Source organism: Coregonus clupeaformis, unplaced genomic scaffold (genome assembly GCF_020615455.1).
Source record: "Coregonus clupeaformis isolate EN_2021a unplaced genomic scaffold, ASM2061545v1 scaf0263, whole genome shotgun sequence".
NCBI classification, from domain to species: domain Eukaryota; kingdom Metazoa; phylum Chordata; class Actinopteri; order Salmoniformes; family Salmonidae; genus Coregonus; species Coregonus clupeaformis.
Window position 1 is genome coordinate 210,910 of NW_025533718.1, and position 16,732 is coordinate 227,641.

At 42.9% G+C, this 16,732-nt stretch overlaps 1 protein-coding gene across 1 annotated transcript; it reads right to left on the reverse strand.

Annotated features, from left to right (window-relative positions):
* Positions 1-167: 167 nt before the first annotated feature.
* On the reverse strand, positions 168-14,418 carry LOC121556130 (enoyl-CoA delta isomerase 1, mitochondrial). Its single transcript, XM_041870020.2, has 7 exons — positions 14,315-14,418; positions 10,621-10,746; positions 8,725-8,852; positions 8,482-8,628; positions 8,221-8,342; positions 7,874-8,052; positions 168-414 (listed from the first exon to the last, which is right to left on the reverse strand). The coding sequence occupies exons 1-7, from the start codon at positions 14,355-14,357 to the stop codon at positions 248-250; spliced, it is 912 nt and encodes a 303-aa protein (XP_041725954.1). The 5' UTR covers positions 14,358-14,418; the 3' UTR covers positions 168-247.
* Between the last annotated feature and the right edge of the window lie 2,314 nt (positions 14,419-16,732).

Here is a 16,732-nt window from a genome sequence, read left to right on the forward strand (position 1 = left end):
ATTCCCTATACAGAACCCTGATCAATAGCAGTGCAGTTAGAAGCCCTATGGGGAATAGGGTGCAGTTAGAAGCCCTGTGGGGAATAGGGTGCAGTTAGAAGCCCTGTGGGGAATAGGGTGCAGTTAGAAGCCCTGTGGGGAATAGGGTGCAGTTAGAAGCCCTGTGGGGAATAGGGTGCAGTTAGAAGCCCTGTGGGGAATAGGGTGCAGTTAGAAGCCCTGTGGGGAATAGGGTGCAGTTTGGGTCTCAGACTTTTCTACTCTTGAGCATCTCCAGGTACATGCGGAGGGACCTCTGGATGGAGTCTTTAGTGATGAAGCTCACAAAGTTGGTGATGTCAGCTTCCCTGTTGGACAGCAGCTTGTCAATGGTCTGTTTCCTCATCATGGACTTGGTGATCTGCCTGGCATGGTCTGGAGGGAGGGGAGAGGTGTATAGGTTAGAGTTAATATAATATATATATATACAGTGGGGAGAACAAGTATTTGATACACTGCCGATTTTGCAGGTTTTCCTACTTACAAAGCATGTAGAGGTCTGTCATTTTTATCATAGGTACACTTCAACTGTGAGAGACGGAATCTAAAACAAAAATCCAGAAAATCACATTGTATGATTTTTAAGTAATTAATTTGCATTTTATTGCATGACATAAGTATTTGATCACCTACCAACCAGTAAGAATTCCAGCTCTCACAGACCTGTTAGTTTTTCTTTAAGAAGCCCTCCTGTTCTCCACTCATTACCTGTATTAACTTCACCTGTTTGAACTCGTTACCTGTATAAAAGACACCTGTCCACACACTCAATCAAACAGACTCCAACATCTCCACAATGGCCAAGACCAGAGAGCTGTGTAAGGACATCAGGGATAAAATTGTAGACCTGCACAAGGCTGGGATGGGCTACAGGACAATAAGCAAGCAGCTTGGTGAGAAGGTAACAACTGTTGGCGCAATTATTAGAAAATGGAAGAAGTTCAAGATGACGGTCAATCACCCTCGGTCTGGGGCTCCATGCAAGATCTCACCTCGTGGGGCATCAATGATCATGAGGAAGGTGAGGGATCAGCCCAGAACTACACGGCAGGACCTGGTCAATGACCTGAAGAGAGCTGGGACCACAGTCTCAAAGAAAACCATTAGTAACACACTACGCCGTCATGGATTAAAATCCTGCAGCGCACGCAAGGTCCCCCTGCTCAAGCCAGCGCATGTCCAGGCCCGTCTGAAGTTTGCCAATGACCATCTGGATGATCCAGAGGAGGAATGGGAGAAGGTCATGTGGTCTGATGAGACAAAAATAGAGCTTTTTGGTCTAAACTCCACTCGCCGTGTTTGGAGGAAGAAGAAGGATGAGTACAACCCCAAGAACACCATCCCAACCGTGAAGCATGGAGGTGGAAACATCATTCTTTGGGGATGCTTTTCTGCAAAGGGGACAGGACGACTGCACCGTGATTGAGGGGAGGATGGATGGGGCCATGTATCGCGAGATCTTGGCCAACAACCTCCTTCCCTCAGTAAGAGCATTGAAGATGGGTCGTGGCTGGGTCTTCCAGCATGACAACGACCGAAACGCACAGCCAGGGCAACTAAGGAGTGGCTCCGTAAGAAGCATCTCAAGGTCCTGGAGTGGCCTAGCAAGTCTCCAGACCAGAACCCAATAAAAAATCTTTGGAGGGAGCTGAAAGTCCGTATTGCCCAGCGACAGCCCCGAAACCTGAAGGATCTGGAGAAGGTCTGTATGGAGGAGTGGGCCAAAATCCCTGCTGCAGTGTGTGCAAACCTGGTCAAGACCTACAGGAAACGTATGATCTCTGTAATTGCAAACAAAGGTTTCTGTACCAAATATTAAGTTCTGCTTTTCTGATGTATCAAATACTTATGTCATGCAATAAAATGCAAATCAATTACTTAATCATACAATGTGATTTTCTGGATTTTTGTTTTAGATTCCGTCTCTCACAGTTGAAGTGTACCTATGATAAAAATTACAGACCTCTACATGCTTTGTAAGTAGGAAAACCTGCAAAATTGAAAGTGTATCAAATACTTGTTCTCCCCACTGTATATATAAACATACAGATATAACACAATGGTCTGTCTGTCTGGCATGGTCTGGAAGGAGAGCAGAGATATAGGTTATATACAGGATCATGTATAGGTTAGTGTATATATAGGATAGTGTATAAGTTAATGTATATAGGATAATATATAGGTCAGGATCATGTATAGGTTAGCGTATATACAGGATAATGTAAAGGTCACTGTATATATAGGACAATGTATAGGCCAGTGTATATATACAATAATGTATAGGTTAGTGTATATATGATAATGTATAGGTCCGTGTATATATAGGATAATGTATAGGTCAGTGTATACACAGTGCATTTGGAAACTATTCAGACCCCTTGACTTTTTCCACATTGTTACGTTACAGCCTTATTCTAAAATTGATTTAATTGTTTTTTCCCCCTCCTCAATCTACACACAATACCCCATAATGACAAAGCAAAAACAGGTTTTTAGAAACTCTTGCAAATTTATAAAATAAAAATAAACTGAAATATAACATTTACATACAGTACCAGTCAAAAGTTTGGACACACCTACTCATTCCAGGGTTTTTCTTTATTTTTCACTATTTTCTACATCGAAGAATAATAGTGAAGACAACAAAACTATGAAATAACACATGGAATCATGTAGTAACCAAAAAAAGTGTTAAACAAAACAAAATATTTTACATTTGAGATTCTTCAATGTAGCCCCCCTTTGCCTTGGTATTGGTATTTTATTAGGATCCCATTAGCTGTTGCAAAAGCAGCAGCTACTCTTCCTGGGGTCCACACAGAACATGGAACATGACATAATACAGAACATTAATAGACAAGAACAGCTCAAGGACAGAACTACATACATTGATGACAGCCTTGATGACAGCTTTGCACTCTCTTGGCATTCTCTCAACCAGCTTCACCTGGAATGCTTTTCCAACAGTCTTGAAGGAGTTCCCACATATTCTGAGCACTTGTTGGCTGCTTTTCCTTCACTCTGCGGTCCGACTCATCCCAAACCATCTCAATTGGATTGAGGTCAGGGGATTGTGGAGGCCAGGTCATCTGATGCAGCACTCCATCACTCTCCTTCTTGGTAAAATAGCCCTTACACAGCCTGGAAGTGTGTTAGTTCATTGTCCTGTTGAAAAACAAATGATAGTCCCACTAAGCCCAAACCAGATGGGATGGCGTATCGCTGCAGAATACTGTGGTATCCATGCTGGTTAAGTCTGCCTTGAATTCTAAATAAATCACAGAGTCAACAGCAAAGCACCCACACACCATAACACCTCCTCCTCCATGCTTTACGGTGGGAAATACACATGTGGAGATCATCCATTCACCCACACCGCGTCTCACAAAGACACGCCGGTTGGAACCAAAAATCTCCAATTTGGACTCCAGACCAAAGGACACATTTCCACCGGTCTAATGTCCATTGCTCGTGTTTCTTGGCCCAAGCAAGTCTCTTCTTCTTATGGGTGTCCTTTAGTAATGGTTTCTTTGCAGCAATTCGACCATGAAGGCCTGATTCACACAGTTGATGTTGAGATGTGTTTGTTACTTGAACTCTGTGAAGCATTTATTTGGGCCGCAATTTCTGAGGCTGGTAACTCTAATGAACTTATCCTCTGCAGTAGAGATAACTCTGGGTCTTCCATTCCTGTGGCTGTCCTCATGAGAGACGGTTTCATCATAGCGCTTGATGATTTTTGCGACCGCACTTGAAGAAACTTTGAAATGTTCCGGATTGACTGACCTTCATGTCTTAAAGTAATGATGGACTGTCGTTTCTCTTTGCTTATTTGAGCTGTTCTTGACATAATATGAACTTGGTGTTTTCCCAAATAGGGCTATCTTCTTTATACTCCCCCAACCTTGTCACAACACAACTGATTGGCTCAAACGCATTAAGGAGGAAAGAAATTCCACAAAATTAACTTAAGGCGGCACACCTGTTAATTGAAATGCAATTCAGGTGACTAACTCATGAAGCTGGTTGAGAGAATGCCAAGAGTGTGCAAAGCTGTCATCAAGGCAAAGGGTGGCTACTTTGAAGAATCTCAAATATATTTGATTTGTTTAACACTTTTTTGGTTACTACATGATTCCATATGTGTTATTTCATAGTTTTGATGTCTTCACTATTATTCTACAATATTAAAAATAAAGAAAAACCCTTGAATGAGTAGGTGTCCAAACTTTTGACCGGTACCGTACACACACATATACATACATACATATACATATATATATATATACACACACACACAGTGGGGAGAACAATCTGCATCGGCAGTGTTTCCTACTTACAAAGCATGTAGAGGTCTGTCATTTTTAATCATAGGTACACTTCAACTGTGAGAGACGGAATTAAAACAAAAATCCAGAAAATCACATTGTATGATTTGTAAGTAATTAATTAGCATTTTATTGCATGACATAAGTATTTGATACATCAGAAAAGCAGAACTTAATATTTGGTACAGAAACCTTTGTTTGCAATTACAGAGATCATATGTTTCCTGTAGGTCTTGACCAGGTTTGCACACACTGCAGCAGGGATTTTGGCCCACTCCTCCATACAGACCTTCTCCAGATCCTTCAGGTTTTGGGGCTGTCGCTGGGCAATACGGACTTTCAGCTCCCTCCAAAGATTTTCTATTGGGTTCAGGTCTGGAGACTGGCTAGGCCACTCCAGGACCTTGAGATGCTTCTTACGGCTTAATTGCCCTGGCTGTGTGTTTCGGGTCGTTGTCATGCTGGAAGACCCAGCCACGACCCATCTTCAATGCTCTTACTGAGGGAAGGAGGTTGTTGGCCAAGATCTCGCGATACATGGCCCCATCCATCCTCCCCTCAATACGGTGCAGTAGTCCTGTCCCCTTTGCAGAAAAGCATCCCCAAAGAATGATGTTTCCACCTCCATGCTTCACGGCTGGGATGGTGTTCTTGGGGTTGTACTCATCCTTCTTCTTCCTCCAAACACGGCGAGTGGAGTTTAGACCAAAAAGCTCTATTTTTGTCTCATCAGACCACATGACCTTCTCCCATTCCTCCTCTGGATCATCCAGATGGTCATTGGCAAACTTCAGACGGGCCTGGACATGCGCTGGCTTGAGCAGGGGGACCTTGCGTGCGCTGCAGGATTTTAATCCATGACGGCGTAGTGTGTTACTAATGGTTTTCTTTGAGACTGTGGTCCCAGCTCTCTTCAGGTCATTGACCAGGTCCTGCCGTGTAGTTCTGGGCTGATCCCTCACCTTCCTCATGATCATTGATGCCCTACGAGGTGAGATCTTGCATGGAGCCCCAGACCGAGGGTGATTGACCGTCATCTTGCACTTCTTCCATTTTCAAATAATTGCGCCAACAGTTGTTGCCTTATCACCAAGCTGCTTGCCTATTGTCCTGTAGCCCATCCCAACTTTGTGCAGGTCTACAATTTTATCCCTGATGTCCTTACACAGCTCTCTGGTCTTGGCCATTGTGGAGAGGTTGGAGTCTGTTTGATTGAGTGTGTGTGTGGACAGGTGTCTTTTATACAGGTAACGAGTTCAAACAGGTGCAGTTAATACAGGTAATGAGTAGAGAACAGGAGGGCTTCTTAAACAAAAACTAACAGGTCTGTGAGAGCCGGAATTCTTACTGGTTGGTAGGTGATCAAATACTCATGTCATGCAATAAAATGCAAATTAATTACTTAAAAATCATACAATGTGATTTTCTGGATTTTTGTTTTAGATTCTGTCTCTCACAGTTGAAGTGTACCTATGATAAAATGTACAGACCTCTACATGCTTTGTAAGTAGGAAAACCTGCAAAATCGGCAGTGTATCACATACTTGTTCTCCCCACTGTATACACATATACAGTGGGGGGAAAAAAGTATTTAGTCAGCCACCAATTGTGCAAGTTCTCCCACTTAAAAAGATGAGAGAGGCCTGTAATTTTCATCATAGGTACACGTCAACTATGACAGACAAATTGAGAGAAAAAAATCCAGAAAATCACATTGTAGGATTTTTAATGAATTTATTTGCAAATTATGGTGGAAAATAAGTATTTGGTCACCTACAAACAAGCAAGATTTTTGGCTCTCACAGACCTGTAACTTCGTCTTTAAGAGGCTCCTCTGTCCTCCACTCGTTACCTGTATTAATGGCACCTGTTTGAACTTGTTATCAGTATAAAAGACACCTGTCCACAACCTCAAACAGTCACACTCCAAACTCCACTATGGCCAAGACCAAAGAGCTGTCAAAGGACACCAGAAACAAAATTGTAGACCTGCACCAGGCTGGGAAGACTGAATCTGCAATAGGTACGCAGCTTGGTTTGAAGAAATCAACTGTGGGAGCAATTATTAGGAAATGGAAGACATACAAGACCACTGATAATCTCCCTCGATCTGGGGCTCCACGCAAGATCTCACCCCGTGGGGTCAAAATGATCACAAGAACGGTGAGCAAAAATCCCAGAACCACACGGGGGGACCTAGTGAATGACCTGCAGAGAGCTGGGACCAAAGTAACAAAGCCTACCATCAGTAACACACTACGCCGCCAGGGACTCAAATCCTGCTGTGTCCCCCTGCTTAAGCCAGTACATGTCCAGGCCCGTCTGAAGTTTTCTAGAGTGCATTTGGATGATCCAGAAGAGGATTGGGAGAATGTCATATGGTCAGATGAAACCAAAATATAACTTTTTGGTAAAAACTCAACTCGTCGTGTTTGGAGTACAAAGAATGCTGAGTTGCATCCAAAGAACACCATACCTACTGTGAAGCATGGGGATGGAAACATCATGCTTTGGGGCTGTTTTTCTGCAAAGGGACCAGGACGACTGATCCGTGTAAAGGAAAGAATGAATGGGGCCATGTATCGTGAGATTTTGAGTGAAAACCTCCTTCCATCAGCAAGGGCATTGAAGATGAAACGTGGCTGGGTCTTTCAGCATGACAATGATCCCAAACACACCGCCCGGGCAACGAAGGAGTGGCTTCGTAAGAAGCATTTTAAGGTCCTGGAGTGGCCTAGCCAGTCTCCAGATCTCAACCCCATAGAAAATCTTTGGAGGGAGTTGAAAATCCGTGTTTCCCAGCGACAGCCCCAAAACATCACTGCTCTAGAGGAGATCTGCATGGAGGAATGGGCCAAAATACCAGCAACAGTGTGCGAAAACCTTGTGAAGACTTACAGAAAACGTTTGACCTGTGTCATTGCCAACAAAGGGTATATAACAAAGTATTGAGAAACTTTTTTGTTATTGACCAAATACTTATTTTCCACCATCATTTGCAAATAAATGCATTAAAAATCCTACAATGTGATTTTCTGGAATTTCTTTTCTCATTTTGTCTGTCATAGTTGACGTGTACCTATGATGAAAATTACAGGCCTCTCTCATCTTTTTAAGTGGGAGAACTTGCACAATTGGTGGCTGACTAAATACTTTTTTTCCCCACTGTATATATATATATATATATACACACATACACACGATAATGTATATGTCAGTGTATATGTAGGATAATCTATAGGTTAGTTTATACATATACGATAATGTATATATTAGTTTAAATACAGGATAACATATAGGATAATGTATGGACAGTGAGATAGATCTTTTCACATCATGGACTGGAAGAGAGATCTAGGATAATGTATATAGATAGTTATGTTCTACAAGATACTTAGTGATCTGTCTAGCATGGTCTGGGGGCAGGAGAAAGATATCTAGGATGATAAACTATAATGTATATTGTACAACTGTGTGTGTGTGTGTGTGAGACACAGTGTTCTGACCTGGTATAGCCAGCCACTTGGACATGGTGTCCTGTGCAGTGGAGAGGACCTGGTCCTGAGGTACGAGCTGGTCCACCAGTCCGATCTTCAGGGCCTCAGGAGCGCTGTACAACTGACCCAGCTCCAACGACAGCTCCGCTGTCCGGTTACCAACCGTGTTCACCAACGTGTCCTTAAACCTGGACCGCAACATGACCATAACAGAACCACATTCAGCACCTCTCACACGCAGATTCAACACATCGACACTCAGACCAGTACAACATAAAAGCGGTGTGTATTAGTGTGTGTACGTATTAGTGTGTATATACAGTATGTGTGTGTGTGTGTGTGTGTGTGTCTCTCACCAGAAGGGAGCTACGATGCCGAGCTGAGTCTCGTTGAGTCCGATGCTGTAGCGAGGGTTATCAGCCATGATCCTATAGTCACATCCAATAGACATGAGACAACCACCTGCTGGACTAGAGCCCTATATATATAGAGAGAGATAGAGGTGGTTATCAACCATGATCCTATAGTAACGTCCAATAGACAGGACAGCTACCATGTTGGAACCGTAGAGTTTGAGCCACATGGAACCACACACACGGCTGGGTGTGCTGACTCACGTTGATGGCAGCTATGGTAACCATGTTGGATCCGTAGAGTTTGAGCCACATCTCCTGAACAGCCTTCCAGAACTCTCCACAGCGCTCCGGACTTGTCCCATACATCTCCATGATGTCCAGCCCTGCAGAGAACACCTTGGAGAGGGTCTGGAACGCCACAAAGACACACACGGGGTGAGTTACACATTTATGGTGTCGATCATGTTTTTGTGACAGGACGTGTGTGTGTGTGTGTGTACTGACCGAGGTGAGGATTAGGCCTCTACAACTCTTGTCCATCTCTAGTTTTTCCAGATTGATACAGAACTCAGTGAGGAATTCCAGACTCAGACTGTTGACAGGGGGACTCTGCATCTTCAACACTGCTACACCTAGAGAGGGAGGAGGTGGTGGGGGAGATGCAGGGGAGGGAGAGGGGGATGAGGGGAGAGGGAGAGAGAGACAACGAATGGCAGCCTGTTCTCAATGTCCTGCACTACATAGAGAACAGGCTGACATTTAGGATGCAGACTTGGTCATAGGGCTCTGGTCAAAAATAGTACACTATGTGGGGAATAGGGTGTAGGGCCCTATAAAAATAGGTTTTATTTTTTGACTGATTCCATTTTTGTTTTTCCAGGTTTCCGTCTTTTCAGGTTCACTCTTAAAATCACTTTTTTTTTTTTTTTATAGAAAAACAACACAATTGGAAGTCCACAATGCTTAAACAACATCAGGAGACCACTTTTGAGGTCTGGGAAAAATCTAAGAAATGTAGATTTATGGGTGTAGTTACCCTTTAATGCAAGTGCACAACAATATAAATAATTGATCAGTTCAGTGATTGCCTAAATTCCACACCCCTGGTCTTCCAGGTCGGTTAAATCAAAACCATGAAGTACCTGTTGTCCTCCAGGACCAGGGCTATCTACCCCTGATGATGTAGACAGTACCTGTTGTCCTCCAGGACCAGGTCTATCTACCCCTGATGATGTACTCCGTTGTGTCCTCCTCCCAGAGTGCGAAGAGCCTTGGCGTGACCCTGGACAATACCCTGTCGTTCTCCTCTAACATCAAGGCGGTGACCCGATCCTGCAGGTTCATGCTCTACAACATTCGGAGAGTACGACCCTGCCTTACACAGGAAGCAGCACAGGTCCTAATCCAGGCACTTGTCATCTCCCGTCTGGATTACTGCAACTCGCCGTTGGCTGGGCTCCCTGCCTGTGCCATTAAACCCCTACAACTCATCCAGAATGCCGCAGCCCGTCTGGTGTTCAACCTTCCCAAGTTCTCTCACGTCACCCCGCTCCTCCGCACACTCCACTGGCTTCCAGTTGAAGCTCGCATCTGTTACAAGACCATGGTGCTTGCCTATGGAGCTGTGAGGGGAACGGCACCTCCGTACCTTCAGGCTCTGATCAGTCCCTACACCCAAACGAGGGCATTGCGTTCATCCACCTCTGGCCTGCTGGCTCCCCTTCCTCTGCGGAAGCATAGTTCCCGCTCAGCCCAGTCAAAACTGTTCGCTGCTCTGGCACCCCAATGGTGGAACAAGCTCCCTCACGACGCCAGGACAGCGGAGTCACTCACCACCTTCCGGAGACATTTGAAACCCCACCTCTTTAAGGAATACCTGGGATAGGATAAAGTAATCCTTCTACCCCCCCCCTCTTAAAAAATAAATAAATAATAATAATAATAATAATAATAATAATTGTAAAGTGGTTATCCCACTGGTTATAAGGTGAATGCACCAATTTGTAAGTCGCTCTGGATAAGAGCGTCTGCTAAATGACGTAAATGTAAATGTAAAATGTAGACAGTACCTGTTGTCCTCCGGGACCAGGGCTATCTACCCCTGATGTAGACAGTACCTGTTGCCCTCCAGGACCAGGGCTATCTACCCCTGATGTAGACAGTACCTGTTGCCCTCCAGGACCAGGGCTATCTACCCCTGATGTAGACAGTACCTGTTGTCCTCCAGGACCAGGGCTATCTACCCCTGATGTAGACAGTACCTGTTGTCCTCCAGGACCAGGGCTATCTACCCCTGATGTAGACAGTACCTGTTGCCCTCCAGGACCAGGGTTGTCTTCCCCTTATGTAGTGGATAGGGTGCCATTTGGGACAGGTGAAAGACGCTCTGCAGGGGTTTACCTGTACTGCTGTCCAGATCCACCTTGATCTTAGGTGAGGTAGAGTTGTTCCTCCGCTGCAGAGAGAAGCACGGTGACACACACACTCTCCCATTTCTACTGTGGCTGGACAACTGGGACAACACACCTGCCAAGAACAACCATTTAATAATATAACAATACAATATCATATTATAACAATACAATAACAATATCATATTATAACACTAACAATATTATAATAATATAACATAACAATATAAAGTGCGTTATAGGGAATAATGCACACTCTAGAATGCCCTTCAAGCCAATCAGAAAGGAGTATTCAACAATGCCATGGTATAAAACAATAAAAATATAATATAACAATATATAACAATATAACACACTCATGTCTACAGCGATTAACCGAAATATCGGTTATTTTTCAGCTTTAAAAAAACGAATTGACCGACGTCGGTTCAATTATTTGAATTCCATTTTCGTTCTGTCATTGAGCGGCAGTTTCTCTAGAGATAAATCAGATCATGCCCGAACTGTGCAATGTAGTAGGGACTTGTAGTTTCCAACAGACTTTCTACATAGTTTAGCGCAGAAAAACGTGATAATTAACTACAATGACCATAATCCATTGCGCAGCTACTTGTCCGCTCTGTGTTTCTTTTACGCCTGCTACAGAAGAGAGAAGAATGCGTGATCAAGAGGGGATACATAGAAAGAAGTTGCTTCGTGAGGTATTGGTATTCAGCAGTCATAAAAGTATGCCTTATTTACTTCAGACAGCATAGGCAGCTGCTCTATAGAGATGAGATGATCAAATAAAACTAATGGAATATACACAACATTTACGTCATTTAGCAGACGCTCTTATCCAGAGCCACTAACATGAGCAATTAGGGTTAAGTGCCTTGCTCAAGGGCACAGACAGATTTTTCACCTAGTCGGTTCGGGGATTAGAACCAGCAACCTTTCGGTTACTGGCACAATGCTCTTAACCACTAAGCTACCTGCCGCCCCAACAACTAAAATATTGTATTAAAGTAATGTGAATAACTGATGGTTAACAAGTGATAATTAGTAATGGTCTAACCGACTTGCCGAAAATATAGTTTGCTAACAACTGTATCAAATGTCATTGTATGGATGCCGGAGTAGCATAATAGTTGGAATATTAACTGAAGTCTGAACACAGGCCTCATGTAGCCTATTATAATATTAACTGAAGTCTGAACACTGACCGCAGGTCTCGGGAACAGGTGTGGAGAAATAGGATTTATTTTTCTTTCAGCATCTTGAGAGAATGCGATTGCACGCTTAGGGACCTGTTGTGTAGCCTAAATGCGCAATTTCTGACAGCGACATAAAAGCTGACAGTATTTAATTTTCAACCACATAAAATATGCATCCAAGACAAACTGAAATACTATCAGAAACATGTTGGATTGTTTTCACAGCTTTTCATTTCCTTTAAACTGGTCAAACTGATGTCATTTGGAAATCTCCCTGGTCCCTAAACGTCCTCGCTCTATGACCGAAGCAGAAATGTAGACTTTACCAATGTCAACTAGATTGTTGATGATGCATTCATTCTATCAATTTATGACATCATTCTGGTGAGCTAGGCTTTATCTAATATTCTAGACAAGCATCAAGCAATGACAGATCAGCTGCATGTTTTTAATTATAGATAAGTTGACTAGCCTACTAAATGTCAGAAATTATAAGCAGAAAAATATCTAAATGAGTGTTAAAAACTTTTTTTTTTTTTTTTGCCCATCGTTCAGCCATCCCTGAGTAACATGCGCAGGAAGCCTACATTAGCATTTTGAAGTAATTATGTAACAATCAGATAAACATCATGACTGGTTGTATTTATACCACATTAAAATGTAGGCTAATAAATGTAAAGTTAAACGACAAATCTTTAATATTAGGCCCATGTGGTTCTCTGTAGCTCAATTGGTAGAGCATGGCGCTTGTAACGCCAGGGTAGTGGGTTCGATCCCGGGGACCACCCATACGTAAAAATGTATGCACACATGACTGTAAGTCGCTTTGGATAAGAGCATCTGCTAAATGGCATATTATTATTATTATTATTATAATAGAAATCCTATTAAATGAATAGGGATTCTATATGTAATTCTATAATTAGGCACCTAGAGACCCTATTAAATTAATAGGGATTCTATATGTAATTCTATGATTAGGCACATAGAGATCCTATTAAATTAATAGGGATTCTATATGTAATTCTATGATTAGGCACATTTTTAAAAAAGCACATACACACATAGGAGGTCCCGATACCGGGAAGAAATGAAACCTACTTTCAGCCTCACTAGGAACCAAACTGAACCAAAAACGGAATGAAACAGGGAGGGACCTACCTGAATTTGTCCTAATAAACTCTTGTTTTCTGTGCAAAACTCTTTCCGTTTGGAGTAAACGGTTTCCGTTGCAAAACGTTTTGGACTAATGATTACACCCCTGAGTTGACATTGTGACCCTGTATTATAAGAAGACGGCTGTGTCTGATATGGCACCCTACTCACTATATACAGTGAGCTCCAAAAGTATTGTGGCAGTTTATGTTTTGTATCTGTACTCCAGCACTTTGGATTTGAAATTATAAAATTACTTTGGGGTTAAAGTGCAGACTGTCAGCTTTAATTTGAGGGTATTTTCATCCATATTGGGTGAACCGTTTAGAACTTACAGCACTTTTTGTACACTGTCCCCCCCATTTTAGGGGACCAAAAGTATTGGTACAAATTCACTTATATGTGAAAAGTATTTGGTCCCATATTCATAGCACGCAAGGACCAAATCAAGCTTGTGACTCTACAAACTTGTTGGATGCATTTGCTGTTTGTTTAGGTTGTGTTTCAGATTATTTTGTGCCCAATAGAAATGAATGGTAAATACTTGGGCTCCCGAGTCAACGGTCTAAGGCACTGCATCTCAGTGCTTGAGGTGTCACTACAGACCCCCTGGTTCGATTCCAGGCTGTATCACAACCGGCCGTGATCAGGAGTCCCATAGGGCGGCGCACAATTGGCCCAGCGTCGTCCGGGTTTGGCCGTCATTGTAAATAAGAATTTGTTCTTAACTGACTTGCCTAGTTAAATAAAAGTTTAAAAAATGTATTGAGCCATTTTGGAGTCACTTTTACTGTAAATAAGAATATATTGTTTTTAAACACTTCTACATTCATGTGGATGCTACCATGATTATGGATAGTCCTGAATGAAGCGTGAATAATGAGTGAGAAAGTTAGACACAAATATCACACCCCCAAGACATGCTCTCACCATTACAATAACAGGGTAGGTTAGCATTTTTCTTGGGTGGGTGGTATGATATTTGTGCTTCTGTAATCATGTTAGAGATGTTCTTATACAACAACACCGCTCTACGATATATTAGTTAGTTGATATTGTTAGCTACTTGATAGTTCCTAGATAGCCCACGCAAACTGACATAAGGTGTCATTACGCGACATAAGGACAGACTCAAGCGTTCCGTGAACTTTGCTCTAGTTTCTGAAAGTTTTGGCCAGCGAAGGGCAGGCTAGCTAGCTAGGCAACTACTTAGCCATGCAAGCTAACCACTGATATTCTTGTTTGTTCGCGAAATGGGCCATCAGCACTCATGAGAATTAGCCATTGAACTCTTCCTGCTGTTCTTATTCAATGGCAGTTAAGTTCACATACCTGAAAAGCCGAATTTTGCGGAATTTCTCAACGCATTTGCCATCTCGTCTCGTCAAGTTGACACACACTGCAGCTTGTCTTCTGCCTTGGATGAGGCATTACAAAGGAGGCGTGGCCAACATATCAGTATTTGTATCTGATTGGATCTGAACGCCGTGACTGTAGGTGGATTGTGGGTGTTAAAAACGTGTTTCCCCCTATCAGACTGCCGGACTATCAACCACACTGGGCGAGTTCGTTTAACAAGGCCCGGTGCCCTGGGTGCGGAGTTTGCACATTTTAGACCATTCCATTAGTCCTTAAAAAACCTCTACCAACCCGGGGCACCGGGCCATGCAAAACGAACTTGCCCACTGACAAACTGGGGGTTGCTTGACAGGGATTGGTTACAGGTTACTTCGAGGACACTGTCCTAAAGGGTCAAGGACTGATGACTTGTTGTATTTGTTAAGGTCAGTCGTTGTACATAGTTAGATACTAATGTATGTTTGACTATTGGTTCAACTGTCGTTCCCCATCTGAACCCCAAATATCAGCTTGTTATACTCCAATGTTTGTCAAAAAGTCAATGGAAACAAACACTGTATATCCTAAAAACATGGTTAAAACTATCATTTTGATATCATTACATTTTAGTCATTTAGCAGACGCTCTTATCCAGAGCGACTTACAGTTAGTGAGTGCATACATTTTTATTTTTATTTTTTTATACTGGCCCCCCGTGGGAATCGAACCCACAACCCTGGCGTTGCAAACGCCATGCTCTACTAACTGAGCTACCTCCCTGCCAGCCATTCCCTCCCCTACCCTGGACGACGCTGGGCCAATTGTGCGCCGCCCCATGGGTCTCCCGGTCGCGGCCGGCTACGACAGAGCCTGGATTCGAACCAGGATCTCTTAGACCACTGCGCCACTCGGGAGATCCTATATCATGCATACATAGCTCTTGCTTTGAATTTATTAAGAGTGGCTACATTTCTCCAGGCCCATCCCTCAGCTTTTTACCAAAACACAGGTGGGGTGGCCGCTTTGTTGTTGTTTCAATTAAGGATTCCAGCTTTAAAGGGGAGATACAATGATAGCGGCACCCCCCATGGAAGTTATTTATATTGTAGCGAATTTGGTGGGTATCCCCGAACGGGACTAGAACCCGGGTTCAAAGACTGTCAAGCCATCACCTTAACTGTTATGCCAAGTTCAGGATAAAGGCTAAAGGCAGTGGTGGAAAAAGTACCCAACTGTCATACTTGAGTAAAAGTATAGATACCTTAATAGAAAGTTACTCAAGTAAAAGTGTAAATCAGCCAGTAAAATACTACTTGAGTAAAAGTCTAAAAGTATTTGGTTTTAAATATACTTAAGTATCAAAAGTAACTAATTGCTAAAATATACTTAAGTATCAAAGGTAAAAGTAAAAATCATTTAAAATTCTTTATATTGAGCAAAGCAGATGGCATCATTTTCTTGTTTTTAAAATGTATGGATAGCCAGGGGCACACTCCAACACTCAGACATTATTTAGAAAAGATGCATTTGTGTTTAGTGAGTCCGCCAGGCCAGATGCAGTAGGGATGACCACGTGTTCTCTTGATAAGTGCATGAATTTGACAATATTCCTGTCCTGCTAAGCACTCAAAATTGAACGAGTACTTTTGGTTGTCAGGGAAAAAGTATTTATGTAGTATATATTGACGTTGCCTACTATCAGATACTGTATTTATTTAGTATACAGAATATTCGGAAAGTATTCAGACCCCTTGACTTTGTCCACATTTTGTTACGTTACAGCCTTATTCTAAAATTGATTCAATTATTTTTTCCTCATCAATCTACACACAATACCCCATAATGACAAAGCAAAAACAGGTTTTTAGAAATGTTTGCAAATGTATAAAAAAAAAAAAGGAAATGTAAGTATTCAGACCCTTTACTCAGTACTTTGTTGAAGCACCTTTGGCAGCGATTACAGCCTCAGGTCTTCTTGGGTATGACGCTACAAGCTTGGCACACCTGTATTTGTGGAGTTTCTCCCATTCTTCTCTGCAGATCCTCTCAAGATCCGTCAGGTTGGATGGGGAGCGTCGCTGCACAGCTCTTTTCAGGTCTCTCCAGAGATGGTAGATCGGGTTCAAGTCCGGGCTCTGGCTGGGCCACAAAGGACATTCAGAGACTTGTCCCGAAAGCCACTCCTGCGTTGTCTTGGCTGTGTGCGTAGGGTCATTGTGTTGTTGGAAGGTGAACCTTCGCCCCAGTCTGAGGTCCTGAGCGCTCTGGAGCAGGTTTTCATCAAGGATCTCTCTGTACTTTGCTCCGTTCATCTTTCCCTTGGTCCTGACTAGTCTCCCAGTCCCTGAAAAACATCCCCATTGCATGATGCTGCCACCACCATGCTTCACCGTAGGGATGGTGCCAGGTTTC

Bases quoted from the DNA above. Each gene is read 5' to 3' on its own strand.
- LOC121556130 (XM_041870020.2), bottom strand. From the start codon at position 14,357: ATGGCAAATGCGTTGAGAAATTCCGCAAAATTCGGCTTTTCAG. The intron at 10,747-14,314 runs GTATGTGAACTT...TGTTCTTGGCAG, and splicing joins CGCAAAATTCGGCTTTTCAG to GTGTGTTGTCCCAGTTGTCC. The intron at 8,629-8,724 runs GTCAGTACACAC...GTGGCGTTCCAG, and splicing joins GAGGCCTAATCCTCACCTCG to ACCCTCTCCAAGGTGTTCTC.